The 19,526-nt window shown below is 38.0% G+C and overlaps 1 protein-coding gene across 2 annotated transcripts in view; it reads left to right on the top strand.

Moving 5' to 3' along the window:
* Positions 1–19,312, top strand: part of RASA3 (RAS p21 protein activator 3) — a 134,205-nt gene extending 114,893 nt beyond the window's left edge. For both annotated transcript variants that reach the window (XM_071573662.1, XM_071573744.1), the window contains exons 12-24: positions 1,705–1,819; positions 2,694–2,768; positions 3,605–3,728; positions 4,825–4,931; positions 5,561–5,638; positions 6,559–6,636; positions 7,191–7,264; positions 10,973–11,079; positions 12,007–12,089; positions 14,677–14,888; positions 15,658–15,761; positions 17,493–17,676; positions 18,258–19,312. In XM_071573662.1, the coding sequence (XP_071429763.1) occupies positions 1,705–1,819; positions 2,694–2,768; positions 3,605–3,728; positions 4,825–4,931; positions 5,561–5,638; positions 6,559–6,636; positions 7,191–7,264; positions 10,973–11,079; positions 12,007–12,089; positions 14,677–14,888; positions 15,658–15,761; positions 17,493–17,676; positions 18,258–18,333 (1,417 nt within the window). In that variant the 3' untranslated portion in view covers positions 18,334–19,312. The remainder of the gene's footprint in view (positions 1–1,704; positions 1,820–2,693; positions 2,769–3,604; positions 3,729–4,824; positions 4,932–5,560; positions 5,639–6,558; positions 6,637–7,190; positions 7,265–10,972; positions 11,080–12,006; positions 12,090–14,676; positions 14,889–15,657; positions 15,762–17,492; positions 17,677–18,257) is intronic.
* The last annotated feature ends 214 nt before the right edge of the window (positions 19,313–19,526 follow it).

Here is a 19,526-nt window from a genome sequence, read left to right as displayed (position 1 = left end):
TAGAATCATGCAATTTTAAAAGAAAATGTCAGAGTTCTTCCTTTTCCTCCCAGCTCAGTAGCAGAGTTCTTTATAAATGCTTTCACTGCTCTCAAGATCTGGTGAGTTTGATTTTTAGGAGGGAGAAATTCCCATCAAGTTTTGTAAAATCTACTTGGAAGACTATTGTAATATCAAAAGCAGGGATTTTCATTCTTCCCAGTCTTAAGCGTAGTTGATGATAACTGTAAAATTCTGTTACCTTCAAGCTGTTCACGTGAAATCATGTCAGCTTTATTGTGTGCTAATAAATCATCTAGTGCTGAGTGTTGAATTTTTTTCAGAACAAAAAGCAAGTTTCTTCCTAATAATGAATATTTAAGGCAAGCTGTATGTCTAATCTTTCTAGTTAGAGGTCAAAGGAACAAAGATGGGATTAGAGTTGGCATGGAATAGCAGAAAACAAAGTTGTGTTGTTTTGGTTGCTTTTTAAGTCCTCCTTTGACTTACTGGGAGGCTGATAGTTCAGTAGTATAAGATCTAGTATTCACCCTGAGCAGGTCCTAAAGAATATTTGTTGCCACAAGTCTTATGCCTATTAGTCATGATCTTGACAAACAGTAGAAGAGACAATTGGGAGTCAATGGGAATGAGAGATATCAACTCTGAAGTAACGGCTTCCCTGGTACAAATCAAAGTCTTTGTGTGGGTTGGTTCTTTTCAAAGAGTCTGAGGGATCAAGTTTTTTCCTTCCTGAAGGTAGGTGTATTTTTGCTGTACTGCAGGTTGGCTGAAATGGCTTGGTTGTTGCAGTATGAGAAAATTTGCTGCTCCATAGTCAGTCCTCTTCCTGAGATAAAACAGGAAAGACGGTGTTTGTTTTCAGGGCTTTCTGGCATTTGTAACAGTCAGTGAGCTTACATTGTTTGTGAAACAAAATGATGAATCCAGCAAAGTAATTCATCCTGTTATTCGCTGCTTGTAAATGAATACAAATGTAGTAAGCTGTAAACAACAGCAAAGATATCAGTGTATGTACAAGAGCAGGCAAATGACTTCATGTTCAAGTTTGATCTGCTGTCACTAGGCACAGGTTTTGATGGTATGGGTTGTAGATGAGATCATTGATTAACATAACATAAATTTGAGTCTGTGTGGCATCAGGTCGCAGGGCGGAACTGGGGTCTGCACTGTGTTTAATGGTGTTATCACCGAGCAGTGCTTTAAGTCCCTTAGAAGAGATACCTGTGTTGTTGAAGCCTGCGTTTTTTCCCCTTCCCAGCTCACAAGTGTTTAGGTGGAAGTAGTAGGTCATATGTAATGTCCAGTGTTGTTGTGAGACTAAAATCACTGCCTCCTTCCCTTACTCAAATTAATGCTGTTCAGTAGGATGGGAAAACAGGTAGTTTTCGCCTGTGTATGTTGTAAACGTCTTTGATTTGAGCCTGCATGATGCTGTATGTTTGAACAGTGCACTGAGCACACTGCACTAATACAAAGAAGATCTGTAGTCCCTCTGGACTTGCCATGACTACTGCTTTTCAGTTATACCCTGGAAGTGCACTAAATGCTGCATGACTGCTTTTAATGGCAGGCTATGTCAAAGGAGGGTTTTGCTTGTGTATTCAAACCCAGGTTTTCGTCACCTTTCACTGCTGCTTTTATTTCCATATATTAGCATTTTGTTGCAGAGAGACTAAATTAAAGAAAATTGTTCATTTCCAGAGATCCAAACACCATTTTCAGAGGAAACTCATTAACTTCCAAGTGCATTGACGAGACAATGAAACTGGCAGGGATGCATTACCTGCAAGTTACACTAAAGCCAATTATAGATGAGGTAAGAATGGTTTAGCCTGTTTATTTAATAAAATGTCACTGTAGAGGCCTTCAGGGAGCAAATACTGTTTCCTACTTCCCATTTTAAGATGTCTTTGTAGGAATAATTTTTAATAGCCGGTGTGTTACTTTAACCACAGCTGAGTCGCCCAATTCAGAAACAGTTGGATTGGATTAAAGGAAAAAGAAAATTTTTATTTATTAAACTAAACTACTTTTTTTATGAAAACTACCATATATTGCTTCCAAAAAAATTAATAAAGCAGTAAACTAGATGAATAAAGAATATGTACAGCAGAAAGCTTCTCTAAAGCTGTAAGTAATACATTTAATCCAGTGGACGTAAGGGAATACAGTTATTCTTAGATAACTGTGCATGTAATACATGTGATGCATGTATTATAACAATGGTTTATTATCTATCCAGTCCAGAATGGTGAGTGTGAGTATTTTAGTGCAGTAATTGGGCAATGCTTGCAGACCACAGACTTCCTTTAAATGATTTGGCAATTTCTTCAGCTGTTATCTTAATGTTTCATCAGAAAATGTCAGGTTTTAAAGAATACGGATATACTTTCAAAACTGACTGGTTTGGAAAAATAGGGCTTTTCTTGAACAGTCTTCCTAGAGAGAGTCTAAAGAAAAATACTGCATTTCAGTTGAAGAAAAGGGTAGAATTAATTAATGCTACTTTTTGGGAAAAAATCATTATCACCCATAATTTACCTTTGATACCTTAGTAAAAGGAAAAATTCTATTTATAAAGTTGGCTTTTGCCTTTTACCTTAAAAACATAACAATTACACTTTTTACAAAACTTTTTCTATTTGCAGATAAACTTACATATTAATTGTTCAATATATATTTTTTTCTAGATCTGCCAGGTCCATAAACCTTGTGAAATTGATCCTGTGAAATTAAAAGATGGTGAAAACCTGGAAAATAACAGGGTATGCATTAGATTTTGAAAACACAATCTCTGTTTACACTGTCAAGTTTAACGAAGGTCCTCAGACATCTGATGTTGCAAATAATCTCGTCATTCATCAAGATACAGTGCCAACTTTCTTAACATCACCCTTATAATTATTTTACAACAGCTTTACATTATGGTATAAACCTGTCAAAAGTTAATCGCTTCTGCTGCTGTCCTTGAGGACAAGCATAGCTTAGCCTGGAGAAAATGAGGCTCTGGGGGACCTTATCTCTCTCTACAAATACCTGAAAGGAAGTTGTAGCAAGGTGGGATTTGGCCTCTTCTCCCGATAAGTGACAAGATGAGAGGAAATGGCCTCAAGTTGCATCATAGGAGGTTTAGAGTAGACACTGAGAAAAATGTCTTTACTCTAAGGGTGTTCACATATTGGAACAGGCTGCCCAGGGAAGTGGTGGAATCACTGTCCCTGGAAATATTCAAGAGGTATGTGGATGTGGCACTTGAGGTCATGGTTTACTAGTGGACTTGTTATTTCTGGATTAACGGTTGAACTCAATGATCTGAGAGGTCTTTCCCTGCTTTAATGATTCTGTGGTTCTGATGATGATGTAGAAAATAGTTCTATGAGAAGGAACGATATGCAATGATAGGAATGATATCGTTACTCTTGTACTTGAATATGTGCTTTTCCTAAATAGAGTATAATTGAGTGGGAGTTTGTTTTCCAAGTGTGTAATGTTGAAAGTGGGAATCCTTTAATGATGCCTTTATGAATAAAACCAGGAATAGTGCCACTTTCTACAGCAGAAAATTATACTAATTTTGTCATAATCTTTACATTTTTTTCAGGAAAATCTGAGGCAATATGTTGATCGCATTTTTACTGTAATTACAAAATCTGGTGTGAGCTGCCCTACAGTGATGTGTGATATTTTCTTTTCGCTAAGAGAATCAGCTGCCAAACGTTTTCAAGGTGAGTTTCTATATGCTATTGTTTTATTTTATGTAACTGATAGCTTTTAAACACAGATATAGTCTAGCAGTCTGTGTGATCCCTGAGGGATTCAGTAACCAAACAGCATATCCAAAATACAATTCAGAGTGTGTTAATGCTGTTTTTTCACTGCTTCCTTTCAAAAAGAACATGACTTTTAATGATGGTGCGAGTTTTTCTTAAACATCTTTTAAAGGCAAACAGCATTTAAAAAGATCATTGCATTTGAGTTTAGTATTTGCCAAGTATGCTGAGTTTCCAAATGTTCAGGGTTTTGTAATGGTTCATTTTACAGACTGCATGCAGTGGAATTACTTCCTGCTCATATGTCAGTCTGTAATAAAGGCCAGTCTATAAACTGGAGTTATTGCAAGCTCATTGCCCTAGGACCACATGTGCTGCAAAGGTTTTCTGGCTATCAAGACAGAATTCTTTCCACTCCCTCCTAGATGTTTTGGCACTGTGAGAGGGAGTGGGCAATATAAAACTGGAGCTGGGCAAAACAACCAACCCATGTATTTTCATAAAGTGAAGCAGATTACAGTAAGGAGGTTTTAGAAAGAGTAATACGAATTCAGCTTTTAAACAGTCACTTCAGAGTAGAAAAGCCCAAGTGAAAAAACATTCACTGGGCTGTCATTCTCTTTATGTTAAAATAAATAACTAACATGTATTTTCTGTAACTACCAACTGGCATAGATATGTTAGCAGTCTGTAACTAGGTAACTGAGTTGGCCTCTATGCTGAACATTTCATAAACTATGTAAATTATTCACCATACTTCAGTGCATAGATGGAATAGCAGATGTTTGTATGAAATTAAAAGTGAATGGTGTTCTTCTTGTAGCTTGTGTTGTGAACCCACTTCTTTTTTAAAAAGATTCTCATTAACATTTCTTTGGTTTAGGCTAGATGATCTCTGATTCCAAATCCTCTATCATCAGTTAATCTGTAACTCACAAATATATACATTTCCAGCACATGCTTGAGTTAGCTTTCTGAAGGGTTTCTGATAATTTCAGAAGATTTTTAAGGAAGAATTATTGAAATGCTGAGTAGAGGTCTTTTTTAATAGGTGACCCAGATGTGAGGTATACAGCTGTCAGCAGCTTTATTTTCCTGAGATTCTTTGCACCTGCCATTCTTTCTCCAAACCTCTTTCAGCTTACACCACACCATCCAGTAAGTACTATGTCATTTTTTTTTTCTAGTTGTATTTACAGTTCTGTCACCTTAGTCTGTATATTGATATGCTTTCTTTAATTCTTTTAATAGCCTTTAGGAAATGTACATTTGTTCGTTCAAAGATCTTCTGTACCTGTCTTGAATATGAAGCATATGTTGAATGGTTGTGTATGTGTAGAACTTGGGAGATACAGGAAGAACAGTGAGATTTAAGGACAAAGAGCATAAGGGTCTTAGCTGCTATGGAAAAGATCATCATTGCTTCATTTTTGCTGCATTAGATTAATGCTGGATTGATTGTCAGCAATGTTGGAAATGTTTTGGAGACTTCAGTAACTGTTCTCATTGGGATTGGGGAGGACCTGGGCAGCCTCCAGGAAAATTCTGGTTTTATTCTGCAAGTGATTGCCTTTGTTTCTCAGATCAATAGGGATAGTTATGGAGCAGGATGGCTTAAGAGTCAAAAACCTTTTTAAGAAAAGGCAACTTTTTTCCTGCATTGTTTTATTGGGTCTTTTCTAATTTTATGTTACTTTTCGGCAAGTGAAATAAGACAGAAGAAATACAATTTACCTTCCTCTCTTCCATATTTTAAATAGTCCATATAATACTGTTCTCTTTCCTAGGATCCTCAGACTTCTCGAACTTTGACACTTATCTCTAAAACCATTCAAACACTAGGCAGCTTATCAAAATCTAAATCTGTAAGTATGCCATTTTCATTTAAAGGCTTAATTTGGGAAAGTGATTTTTTTATAGTTTATCACTAATTGTAATTAAGCCTTTAAAATGCTTGAGTTGCACTAGACTTATGCAAAACTGGTTATGTTTGCTTTGATTATAAGCCTCTCATGCTCAGAGAAAAACTAAATCTGTCTTAATCTGAACTAGATTTCAGTAAATCAAAACTGTGTGACCAACCTAGAAGTCTGTTTCAGAGCTTTTCATTCCTTCCTTCTGGAAGAAAGAAAAGTGATCAGGAGAACCTATGCAGTTCTCTACTTGTCTGAAGTACATGATTAGCAGCTCTACAGGGCTTTATGGATTGCTTCAGTGTTTTAAAACTCAGCTGAGAAAAATCACTCAGTAAGAGGAAGGGCTATGCTTTTTATTCTGATTCAGTTTTCTGTCTGTCAGTTGAGATGAGATCCAGATGTGCACACTCTATAGATGTTTGATTGAAGTAAGTGTACCTAAAGCACCACACTGCTATAGCCAGTGATAATTTCAGGTCATCTAGTTAGGATTCGCACAGGCCACCGTAGGTGATTATGTACCTCAATTATGAATCCTTCGAGACAGTAGAATTCTTTTTTTCACACTTTTTGTCAGCTTCTTTTAGGAGGAAGATTAAGAGCCAAAGCAGAATTTTGAAACTTTTGGAGAATGCGTTACTAACTGTAGCAACTGAACATTTGAAATGCGTTCTGCTACTTTTATGAAATAAAAACTTCATACTACCGAATGTGTGCTATACAATGTGAAAGTTGCTTATTTTACCTCTGGCCAAGAAAAAACCCCTGTCTTATCTGCCGTGGCTTTCCTCTTGACCTACTGCTGTTAACAATAATATTTTCTGTATAAACTGCATTATGATCCTCATGGTTTTGGCTTTGTATTTCAGGCCAATTTCAAGGAATCTTACATGGCCACATTTTATGACTATTTCAATGAGCAGAAATATGCAGATGCAGTAAAAAATGTAAGTAATGCATGTGAATGTTCTGAAAAATCCAGCTATGTTGTTGAAGCTAAAGCTTAGAGTCCTAGAATGTAATACATACTGTTAGTAAACCAGGAAACCTCCTTAAAAAAGCAGACTCCTGATAACTGTAATATTGAAGAAACTTTTATTGAAGTTACATGCATGTGAATAGTAGAATCTCTTTGTATCTATTTCTCCTTAATTATTAGTTTGGATTAATAAGCTGCTACTGAGTGCTTGAGATGCGTGTGCTTTTGTAACATGCTGTAGATCTGCGATGAAGAGTCCAAAAGGAAGTGAAAGATAGGTTTGACAAAGGAGAAGCACAAGAAGTGTTGATCTTTTGCAGTTTTTCTGCTTAAGAGCATTTTTGCTATTTTTAGTTTATAATTCAGGAAACCTCCCAGATTCCTCAAGCTTCCACCATTACCTTCTGTTTAACTACTTTTATAATACTTTCCTATATCACTGTGCTGTACAAATGTTAAAGATTTTTATTTGAGTGATGTGCTCCTGTCATTTTTATATCTGCTTTTTTGTTCATGTTTTAGTTTCTAGATCTAATTTCATCTTCAGGAAGAAGAGATCACAAGAGCATAGAGCAGCCTATATTGCTTAAAGAAGGGTAAGTATGCATGTGCAACAAAACCCTCTACTTGTGTGCCTGCCACCATTCTAAGGCAGCTATCTTTATTTCTGCCACTTCTGTTCCATCCATGCATTCAGAGAAGAATGTAGGAAAATTCTTTTTTGGTTGCTGTTTCTGCTCTCTGTGGGTGATGTAGCTGATTTTAACATATTTTCATTTGATTTAAACATCTTAATTTAAGTGTGTTTTGAAATAAGTGGAGAAAAGAGAAGACTGTAGTACTTAATTAGCTTAGCTATGACAAAATAAACTTAAATCAGCATTATATTAAAATCAAGTTGGGTTCTTTTCCTAAGCTCCAGTGAATAAAAGCTGTAAAATTCCACTGTGAAGGCAGACACTGAATATCTTAATGAGGGCAAAGCCTGCAAATGGAATTTGCTTTGCTGCCCTGTAAGATCCATATGCTAACCATTATCATGGCCATTTCAAGGAAAATTTGAGATGCACTTGGAACAGTTTCTAGTTTTAGTACCTTTCCTTTTTTGGGAAGCATGTTCCATATGCTATATTAGTTTTAGATACCAATTGGTGACATTTTTTGTGTTACAAAACTGAGTTGTTAAGATCATCTAAGTGCACTGTGGAAACAGTTTCTTTTTGCTGAGAAGAGGAAAGTGAAAAAATCTAAATTCTTGTCAGCATTTAGTAAGCTGAAATACTGCTTGAAAGTGAGCTTTCATGGTCCCTCTAAGTAATGGTAAAACTACATTTTTGGTGAAAACATGACAACCTCATCCAGTTAACCTCGACAGTTCACTTCACTTTTTACTTCTCTGATAAGTATCTGTCTCTAGAAGCAATTTTGTCTATTTAAATTCTGTACATACATTTATCATTCTTTTGTTTTTCAAAATAAATTTATAGTTTGTAACATTTTCCCTCTAACTCTAAAACATTTTTTCTGCCTCTGTCTTTCTTTTGCTCCTGTCTGATTTTTTTCTGTCTTTTCTTGCTCGGCCTGTGGCTGCTGTTGTAAGGACTCTTAAACTAACAGTAAAGAAAGTTGATGGTAATAGTTCGTGCAGGTAAGATGGTAGAGGCAGTTGCTGCTTTGCTGTAGCTACTGGCTGACAGCATGTCCTGTGCAGCAGTAGACTTGTCTGACTTAAGTTTGGGGAGGAAGTGCTCTATTTAACAATCCTGAAATGCCAGGATTGTTAACCAGCAGAGTACATTTTGTTACTATTTCTTGATGTTGACCTTTTTTTTTCCTCCTTAAAATGAAAACCTGCTGTAAATAGAGAATAAAGGAGTTTTTTATCTGTAAGCAGAGGCTCCAAGAAGCACTGTATGGATCCCCATGAACTCACTGGAAGGGATTAAGAAGAGACCATACATTTTCTAGGCATTTCTTAAGCAGTATTCATGCAATTTGTTCTCAAGGTTAAGCAGCCTTTTTTTCCTGATGCTTTGTGTTATTGTCATGTTACATCATGGCAAGTGGGTGGGAATTTTCACAAGCCTTTGATTTGATTCTTCTAGGGATTGAATGGCTGTTTAGTGAGATTTCTATTTGCCTTTGCAATGTTTTTGCTTGTGTTTGGTTTTTTTAATCTATTTTTGCTTCTGTTGAGAGTATGGAGATGGAAAGCATATGTACTTTTGAATGAACATGCACTACCAAAGATTAGTCATTGGCACTTGGTTTTGCTGGCATCAGTCTTGCCAACACTGCTTAACAGCTGCCTGCCTGGTTCTTTCCAAAAGGAAAACAAATAAAAGGAGAATTAGTTGGTTTTGTAGGTAAAAAGGGCACAGTGATGCTTCCAAGCAAGGCTAGGGCAGATCCAGACTCAGGTCTACCATAAGCATGAGAAGAAACAGACTCTCCAAGCAACCTGTACTTGAAAAGTGTCTCATCTTGGGCTTTTTTTCCCTTTGTGCTTCTATTTGCTCTGACTTCTCACACCTTCTGCAATTGTTAGAAACAAAGAAATCAGCCTTACAACTTCTGTGACTTTGACTGCTTTTCACCTGTTTCTGGAAAATAAGAGCACGTTCTTCTTGTGCCTGTGTCAATTATGAAAAATTTAATTAGAATTATGCTCTTAGCTCTGCTGTGTGGAGTTTGCATTTTTCAAAGAGGGGAGGCTCTGTAAGAATTCCCAATTTTAAGTCACCTTTTAAATGTTGGCATGAGAAGGACAAAAACCTAACTTGAAGGGAGTGTTGTCCTGTCCAAGGATATTGGCTTTTTCTTTGAAATTTGCTTTAACCTTGAAATATGAGGGCTGTGGCCAGTGGGCCTGGTGATGACCTGAATCACATGGTTTTATTAAATATTTCCCAAGTATTCCAAGAATAATGACCAAGACAGCAACTGTCTGACCATTTTAAGAATGAGAGGTGTGTAGCTATAACCAGTTTAAAAAAAATCTTGTTGTTTGGTCCTTGTCAGCTTTTGCCCACTCAACTCGCCATAAGCAGCAGGCACCAGCCCAGCTGGTTACAAAACAGTCAAAGTCTGAAGGAACTTGGGTTTCTGTTTGAGCTTTAAACAGACCTGCAGTTTGGGTGGATGTATTGTAGTTGTTTCTGACTGAAGATACCAGAAGCAAGAAGCAGTGTTAGCTGTTCTAAGCATTTTAGCTCTGCTATTGAAGATCTTCAACCAAGTAATTGACCGTTGTCTCTGTGTGCTCCTTGTGCTGTATAGTGCCTTCCTACTTGATAAAAACTACTCTGTAATAAGTAGTTTTTACTTGCTCCATTGTACAGTTCTGTATTTGGCAGAATAAATAATGTAATGTGTAGAGTAGCTGTTATCAACAACACTCTACTGCATATGTATGCACATTTTTAACACCAAAAGTGGTGCTTATCTGTATGAAGTCACTGCACTTTCCAAAGTCACCTTGAGGCTTTTGGACTGATTTAGTGGATTTTAGGAAGGTGGTGGGTGCATCACAGTTTCTTGTTAGCCCATTTAAATTTGAATTAAATGAAAACTGACAGCTCACTAAATAAACACCCCTCATCTGCAAAAAAAACCTGGGGGAGGTATCTAGCTTTCAGCCATCAGATTACTTTGTATGCTACTGAAAATGTGTTTCCAACTGCAGTATCAATGTGCAATTGCAAATGAAGCTGGGGAACATCTCGATTGTTTCTAGAGCTTGAGAGTGATTAAAGCATGTGAGGGTGCAGCCCCCTGTGCTTCAGAGACCTTACACCTGCCTTTTGTTTACTAAACATATTCTAAACCTTTTGACCTTTCCTACAGGTTTAAAAAGAACAAAACAATAAAGATTAGAGTCAACAGGTCAAGCTTAGCAGAGCAGTACTAACCACATTCTGCCTTTTTTCTGCTGTAGTAGTAAACCCTTTAGCTGTATTTGTAACCAGCAAGAGCACAAACTGCAGTTCATCCAACTGACTAGAGCCCCTCTGTAGACTAGAAGTTAAGTTTTATGTCTTGCCCCTTATCAAAATCTGAGAAAAGGATAGACTTAACTAATAGATGCACTAAACCTACCTGAATGTGACTCCTTTGCTTGCCAAGGCAAGACCTCAATAATTAGAAAACACTCTCCTCCCTAAGCTTTGCAAGTGCCATAACATATGTCTGTGTACATATATATTTGTATGTATACATCTGTATACATAAATATGTATGCTTATATTTATTTGCATGTATAATAAAATCTGCTGTATTGTAACACTTGGTGTCCTGTTTACCAGGTTCATGATCAAGAGAGCTCAAGGAAGAAAACGATTTGGTATGAAAAACTTCAAGAAGAGATGGTTTCGCCTGACAAACCATGAGTTTACATATCAGAAAAGCAAAGGTAACAAAGGTTTGCCAGTCTTATTTTGACACATTATAGCAAAGAATATTGTGTAGGAACAGAAGACTGAGGTCCTGGATCTGTAACTGGAGAAGGCACAGTGCAGGCAAGTCTATCAGCCTGTATGTTCTTGTGCCCTTTTTTTGGGATGTCTTTAATGACTGTTAGAGAAGCTTTTTGGATAGCAAAGTACCCTGTAAATTAGCAAATCATTGGATAACATTTGTCTAATATCAGTTATCAACATCATTTGTAGGTTTCGCAGTTACCTAATAAATTGTCCTAGGAAACAAAACTTGCAAACCTTATGCTGGGATTTGAGTTTGTGCTGAACATTCTCAGGTGCATCTCAACTTGTTCTCATAAGTTCTGTAACATTGGCACAGCTGGATGCAGCAGACAGGGATTTGCCTACAACCTTTGAATTTTCAAGATGTGTGCATTTAATGTTGTCTAATAGCGAGGATTTTGGCTTTTGTAAATTGTTCCTGTCTGTTCAGCAGTACCCAACAAACACCACTTCCTTCCATCACAGGGAGTGAGAAGGATAAGGAAACGTGTTCATATCATGCCATTCATTATTTCACACTCAATTTTGAGATCTTGCATCACTGCCATCAACATAGTTCAGTTCAGCTGACAGAAATGATTTCTTTCATTGTCACCTTTGCAGTAAATATATTACATCCTGCTACAATAGTTAGTTTCTAAGAGATTTGCTAGTGTAAAGCAGTGCAGCTGAAAACAGAAATGAACTTATTACTTAAGGACCATGCTAGCAAATCCTAGCTGAGGGTAAGATTTTCCTCTTTTCTTGTGCAGTCAAAATGATTTTCAAAGGAACTGAATCAGCCCTTAGAATAAGGGCAGAAGGTGAAGTTGAGCTGTGAATAAGTTGCTCATTACCTGTGTATGTGTGTTCTGCAGGTGATCACCCTCTGTGCAGCATTCCAATTGAAAATATTCTGGCAGTGGAAAGACTGGAGGAGGAATCCTTTAAAATGAAAAATGTAAGTAGGTCATCTTCATTAATGTATTTGTTAGGCTGCTCTAGATCGACCAGCCTAATCGCCTTTTTTCCTTTTGTAACCTGGATTGGATTTCTATTGAAAGATGTACAACCACAGCTGCTTGTTCTGTATATAGTAACGGAGTTTCCAAAAGTACAGCCCATTCAAATTCTTAACAGCCCAGTCAGCAGTCTTTGGATTTTGTGATCTGCAGCACCCTCAGCACTGACCGCTGCTGATCAGCTGTCTGGGCTCCATAATGTCAGACACAGGTAAGATGATCGAGTCCCTGCCCTTTCTGTCAGACCTCTCTGTTGGGAAGGATCTGGCTGCTTATAATTGTGAGGGATCATAACTTCTTTATTAGCTGTCAGGTTTCTGTATGGGTTAATGCAAGTACATATGTATATATTTAATTTGGGTGAGGTCTTATGTCTAAAATGCATCTGTGCTGTGCTAGTATGGTTTTAAAATATAGCTGTATTTCTCATGCATGACACACTACTGCCAGTTTCTGTATGCAAGACATGACAGCCATTGTGTATGAACAGACTTGATCAGTTGATATGGGGAGTCCTTTTCATACACCTCTGCCTATAAAGCTGAGCACAGTCCTTCAAACATTGTATTTAAAAATAAGCAAAAAATAGTGTTTTTTCCAGTTCTAAACATGCATCTACTACAGACTTCTTTATATGCATAAGTAGTTGTGACTTCTAACTTTTTCTGCCTTTTAGTCTTTCCTGCCATCTGTTGTGCTTGTGGGCTCTATGCAGGGCAGTGCTCAAATTTGCCCTGAATACCAGGTTCCTCAAAAAACAGCTCTTCATTAAAGTGAAATACAATTCTAGGCTCTGCAGTGTTTTCCCAGTTTCAGGTATTATTTTGGTAGCATATCTCTCTCTGTTAAAACCTCTGTTAAAAAGTTTCAGTTCCACCTGCTTCTGGAACACGTCTCAGTTGTACTGTACTTTGCTTTGGTGTTTGTAATTCAACTACAGAGGCAAAACCCAACCAAGCTGCAAAGTAATTCTCAAGCTATCAGAAGGCAGCTGTAACATGATGAACTGTTGCCAGCTGTGCTCTGCAAAGTAACTTGATTGAACTGAAAGTAGTCACACAGTTGAGATAAAGCTCACTGTCTGTGGAGAGGAGCTGAGCTATAATTCTCTAACTTACATTGAGGCTACTGAGATAGTCTGAGCATCCAAAATATGCCTGTATTGTGAAGATTCATTATGGGAAAAATACACCTTTATTGTTAACATAACAAACTGTGTGCTATTTTGGTTGCTTAAATTCAGTATTACTTATGAAACAAAGGTGACTACATCTATTGTGGAAAGTAAGGTTCAGAGTCTTTGCATAAATAGTAATGTTACCACCTTCTTATGCTAATATATTCCTATTTTTTTTCTTGCCATATGTAAATAGAATATTGCAGCAAGAACAGAATTCTCTAAACACCACAGCAGATGTATTTGCTGTGGATATTCCTTCATGGGTGCTAAATGTGATTAAAGATTCACGTTTTCTATAAATATTCTCAATGAATTTTTCCTCTGAATTGCACCAAGTATGTATTTCTCACTCATGATAAATCTGCCTGCCTGACAGTAAGGGCCTTCATTGTTCTTAAGCACAGGTTGAGGAATGTGAGAGTGGCTTTAAGTACTGTTCAGGTCTTCTGTGTAGTTCGAGAGGCACCTGGTGGTTTTGGTAATGTAAAGGTCTTGCAACCACTTGAAATTCTTGGCTTGGTTGTGGGCTTCTCAGTAACAGTTGCCATATGTTAGTTCACTTCTGTTGGTATCCTCTTACACAAAGTCATACTCCTTAAATCTCTTCCTTTGTTGCAATGCAGGAGGCTCCATTTACCCCAGCAGGACATTAAAATTCTTTTCCCTGTAGTTTTTTGTTAATAGAGGGTTGAGCTGCATGCTCCCATCTTCCTTGTTCTTCCTTCCCTGCTTCCCAGACTCAAATTGATATTTATATCCTGAAAAGATGTATTAAAAGGATTCTTTCTTTGGTGTGTAGTTTGGCAGTGCTAGACATTGCTGGGATTTTCTAATAGCAGCTAGGTGTAGAAGCATGGAAGTTACTAAAAGGCAAGAGTCACACTGAAATAGGTATTAACTGGACTAGAGAAATGGCAGTATTAAAGCAAAACTGTTCACTAAGGCTGGATCCAAACTCTTGTTTTTCTGTTTTCTGCCTCCTGCTGACTAGCATTTCCTTTCAGGCTGGCACTGGGTTCCTCTGTCAGCCTTCCAAAACTTGAAGCTGCAGCATTACTAAAATTTCATCCCCGAGGCTGACAACAAATCTTGTTGAGGCCCAACCAGCAAATTGATATTAGCTGTTTGTAAATCATCTCCTACAGGAATGGTATCTTACTCCTTGTACCAGGTGAAAGGTCTTGTTCTGTTAAGGGCACATTTACTGCTTGGTTTTGTGTTGAAATCTATTTATCGGTGTATTCTTTTAGTATGCTGTGTTTTTTTCCTGTAATAAATCTTCACTCTGAGTCCAGTCTTAGGTTCACCGATTCATTCTGGTGGTTTATTCTATGCCTTATTTGCAGATGTTCCAAGTGATCCAGCCTGAAAGAAGAGTTCTATATATTCAAGCAAATAATTGTGTGGAGGCCAAGGACTGGATTGATATCCTCACCAAAGTTAGCCAGTGCAACAAAAAGCGTCTCACAGTCTACCATCCCTCTGCCTATCTGAATGGCCACTGGCTGTGCTGTAAAGCTACTGCAGACAATACTCCTGGCTGCACACCCTGCACAGGGTAAGGTTTGGTAACTTGCTGTCAGTCCAGATCCTGCCCTAAGGGTGTGGTCTCTGCACTGTGACTTGCAGCTGTGCAGTTACCAAGATGATCTGCTGGGTGTGCAGGTGTCATGGTGGTTTTGTTTCAAAGGACATCTTTATTGGTGTTTCTGATACTGTCAGTAATCTGCATGTCTTGGTCAAAATGTTGACATTTTTAGCATTAAAGACAGTGATAAGAGTTGACTGTGGGATGGGATACTTTGGTTCTGATTCACCTCTCACTAGTAAAATCCCTTCAATGTTCTGTTTGCAAATTCCAGGAATAATGATCTGCTGATAGATTTAATTCTAAACTGAGCTTTTTCTAAGGGTCAGACTCATGCTCTCTGTTAAATGAAGATATACTTCTTGGTTTGTAGGAAATAGTTTTCATTTAAACTGGGAGAAGTCTGTAGTGGTAGTTAGTCTCAGAATACAAAATCTGGATGGTTGGAAGTTCAGTGCTTTAGCTCCTCCATCTGGTTATAGCAGACTAATTCACCAGAATGTCTGGAGATTGATGCACTCTTTCCTTTCAAGTCAGAGTGAAACCATACTGGACATTAGAGTCATGGAGAAATTTGAACTTGTCTGCTGCTTCTTTGGGGAAATATGTGAGCTCTGTTACACACAACCTGTTGGCTTTCATGAGTACTTACTTTTACTTTCTTTCTTGTTAAGTGCTTTTGGTGCCATAATACACCGTTTAGCATATAATTTCTACCTCTCTTCCTGATGCTGTACAGAGGCCTGCCAGCAAATATACAACTGGATATAGATGGAGATAGAGAAACTGAGCGCATCTACTCTCTTTTCAACTTGTATATGCCAAAACTGGAGAAAATGCAAGGTGAGGATGAAACATTGTTGCATCTCCAATATATTTACAAAGGCAAAAATAGCTGTGAAATGTTAGGTTCTAGCTAGACCAGGCTTGCAATCACATTGTAGAACACAGAGGCCATTTGCCTTGTTTCCCCTTCAGTTGTCTTGAGGCAATTGTGTGAATTATTTTTGGTGCAGTGTGCAGTCTCATAGTCTGTAAAAAGTTCTTTGTGTAGTAACAGTTGTTTGAAAGATGGTCTTAACCACATCATCCTAAAATAGCATAGGCACAGAGCATTGCTTGGATGCTCTGAATTGACAAATCAGGGCTAGCACTGAACCAGATGATTACTGATCCTGACAAGAGGCAAAGTTGAGGTTTCAGTGGAATATGGTTTTGTGTTACCAGAAGTCATGTGCACATTCCCCAGTTTAGATCCCAAGAGCAACTTGGATACAAGTGGTTTCTTCGGCAAGGCTCTTATGGAATTACCTGTCAAGGATGACCTGTGGATGTCTGCGAAATGTTGCAAGGTGGAGTTTTGGCTGGGAAACCCTTAGGAACTGAGGGGAGCAGAGATGTGATGTAAAGAATAAAAGAAAGAAGAGACAGCAGAGGAAGTTGGTACTACTAGGCGTGCCAAGAAAAGTATCCGGTATACACAGTGCCAGACTTGAAATCCCAGTTTAGCACAGGGAGTGGTGGGGAAGCCTTGACTGTGCCACTGATCTTTAAATAGGACTTCATTTTATAATATGAGATAAGCCAGTGGTGTCAAACACACAGATTGGAAAGCACTTTAATCTGTTCTTGGCTGCTGTGCAATTGCAAACTTAAGATCACGAACACTTCCGAGTGTCTGAACCAGTGCCCAGCTTTCCCCTTTTCCGAATCCTCACTGCCAGAGCCAGCATCAAGTTTCGGTGTTGGGGAAAAGGACGCGGGTCTGGCGCAGACAGTGCAGCAAGGGGAGGGGAAGTTTAAAGCTGAAACTGAGACAACAAGAAAGCTAGAAAGCTAAGGAAAAAGAGAGACAGAGCAAAATATTATCTTTCTCCTTCTAATACACTTGGCTACAGTGCAAGGAGTAGATCACGAGGAATATGTTACAAATATTCATATGCAGTCAGTGTCCGAATTCCTTAGCCAGGAAGGCTCCCTGGTAAGATTAGAAAGTAGTGTGACTTTCCCCTTTGGATATGTCACTAAGCAGGCAGCAATCATGGCATGTTCTGCTTATGCTTATTGTATATCTTGTAGAGGTAGTGTGGTAAAACATGACTACTTCAGCCTGTAATGGTTTTGAATTCAGGCTGTACTTGCTGCTTAGGGATGGAACTCGTCACAACAGGTGAATACTTGACATTGTCACTGAGCTACAGGGTTGGCCTGCTCAGTCAGGCCTGTGTCAGTTCCCAAACTGTGCATGGGATACTGCTAGTGGTAATGGAGATGAAAACATCTTCTCTTCAGTAAAGCACAGCTACCTACCAGGCCAGAAGCAGCTGCCAGACTTGCTGCCCTTTCCATATGAGACAAGGAAGAGGGACCAGGCATGGGAAAAGCCTCTGTGCCTACCAACAGCCAGGCAAAAAGACAGAGAACTTCTGTTGATACCAGCCACAGTTCTGTGGTGGTCATACAGAAGCAAACTAAAGAACTGTATGAACCCCAAAACAGTATTTTTAGTCTGTTTGTCTTGCTTTTTTCCCCACTGCTTGATATCTATTCCTGTACTAATTTTTTTTTCTCCAGAGGCTTGTGGCAGCAAATCTGTGTATGATGGTCCTGAAGAAGAGGAATATTCTACATTCATCATTGATGACCCTAAGGAGACATATAAAACACTAAAGCTGATTATTGAAGGTGTTGGAACTTTAGAGCAGGAGCATGCTCAGTATAAGAGGGATAAATTTAAGAAGACAAAGTATGGAAGCCAGTAAGTATAACAGGTGGTCCAAACAGGGGAGCAGTCCTGGGAAATGGTATTTCTCTTTCTTATATTCTGCTCTTCACCATATTTTGTCAAAAAAAGATCCTGCAAATATATGCAAAATAGGGCTGTAACTTAGGTTTGATATCACAGTCTTTTAAAGGACTGTAAGGAATTTTTAAATGTTTGGTTTTTCATGCAGCTTTAATCTTTTAAAAAAAGTGTGGGTGTGTTTACATTGTTAATTTTAAAATTTGATGTTAGTTGAGCAGTTAATAACAGAAGATACATGTATTCACCAGCTTATCTTGGAGAGTTGCTTTAAAAATGGGATAAATGGCTGATACCAACCACATGACTCTATTTTGTGTACACATAAATAAAGCATTCTGCATATACCTAACAAAATAGAGGATTAATTCAATCAGTCAGTTCCTCAAGGTGAAGTAAGATGCATTAGTATAATTACAATTACAATTTTGAAAATCAAGCTTACGGAAAAGGTTTTGTCTATTCCACTTTCTGCTCTGAGATTTTCATGTCCTGACAGAAAACTCAATAGTACCTTTTCTTTTCATTTTTTTTAGGGAACATCCTATTGGTGACAAGAGCTTCCAGACGTACATCAGGCAACAATCAGAGATCTCAGCACATTCCATATGAAGTACAAAGGAAATCACAGGACAGTGCTGAAGGGCTGATCAGTGAAGCTAAGCAGCAAAACAAAAGGGAAGCCACACATGTAGCAAAATGTATGGATAAGTGTCAACTTTGAGACTTGGTAAACGTATTCTCTTTTCAAGAAACTGTTATAATACTTGTTATGCACTTTATTCATCTGGTTATTGACAGATGATAGAACTCTGCCTTCTAGGCAGTTGTTGTCATGTGTATTTTTGAATTTGCTTTGGTTTCTTGGAATCTAGTGATCAGTTCAATGATCAAGGTGTGTGGACTTCATCTTGACAACTCCCATGCAATTCCTTATGTTTTGGAAACCAAGCATACTGCTAATATGCAGCATTTTCTAGAATGGTTGTTACTGTTTTTTGTTCCTGATTAATGTATATTATGCCACACCCCTGTGTGCTGTCTTAGGAAACGCGTAGTAACACTTTTAATGCCTGCATTTAGAAAAGAAGCAGAGAAAAACTCCTCTTGTGTAATCTCTTGCATTGTAGCTTGTATTCTGAGCAGGCCAAGGAGAAGGCCTTTTGATTTTACAGCAGCATAATTTTTGCTAACCGTGCACAGTTTTTAATAGAAATTCAGGTCTGAATGGTACTCTTGATATTTTTGAGATACGAAGTCATTTCTCCAGGCACATTCAGCAGACTTTGGTTTTGAAGATGCAATCTCAGCGGTATGATAAAATTGACTGTCATAAGAAAGAAATGAACTTGTGTCAGAGCTACGTGTGTCTCTCGTGCAGCCCTGTGAATGGTAATCTTTGAAAGTCTGCCAACTGAAAGGCAAAGTAAGCTGATTTTGATGACCTTGTACCACCACAGTGAGAAGGATGAATACAATATGAATCTGGCAGATGAGGCACGCTGGTTTCCAGGCACAAAAACTGTCAAGATGGGTTTTCTCTGAACAGATGTTTATGCACTGGAGTCTATGTTATCCTAGTACCACTTGCTTTTCTGGAAAATGGATTTTTACTTTTCCAAAAATGTTTTTAAATACTTTTTAAAAGAGACTTGTTAAAGGATATTTAGTATATTAACACACAATTATGGTAACTTGTTAATATTCTGAGTGTAGTGAAAATGGGATGAGCTGTGTATCTCACTAATACCAACAAAAGTCATTAAGGAGGGGAATAAAGATCTGCTAAATATAAAATGCATATT

This window comes from Pithys albifrons, chromosome 1 (genome assembly GCF_047495875.1).
Source record: "Pithys albifrons albifrons isolate INPA30051 chromosome 1, PitAlb_v1, whole genome shotgun sequence".
Classification (NCBI taxonomy): domain Eukaryota; kingdom Metazoa; phylum Chordata; class Aves; order Passeriformes; family Thamnophilidae; genus Pithys; species Pithys albifrons.
The sequence above is the reverse complement of the archived record's forward strand: the minus strand, read 5'-3'. Positions and strand labels throughout refer to the sequence as shown.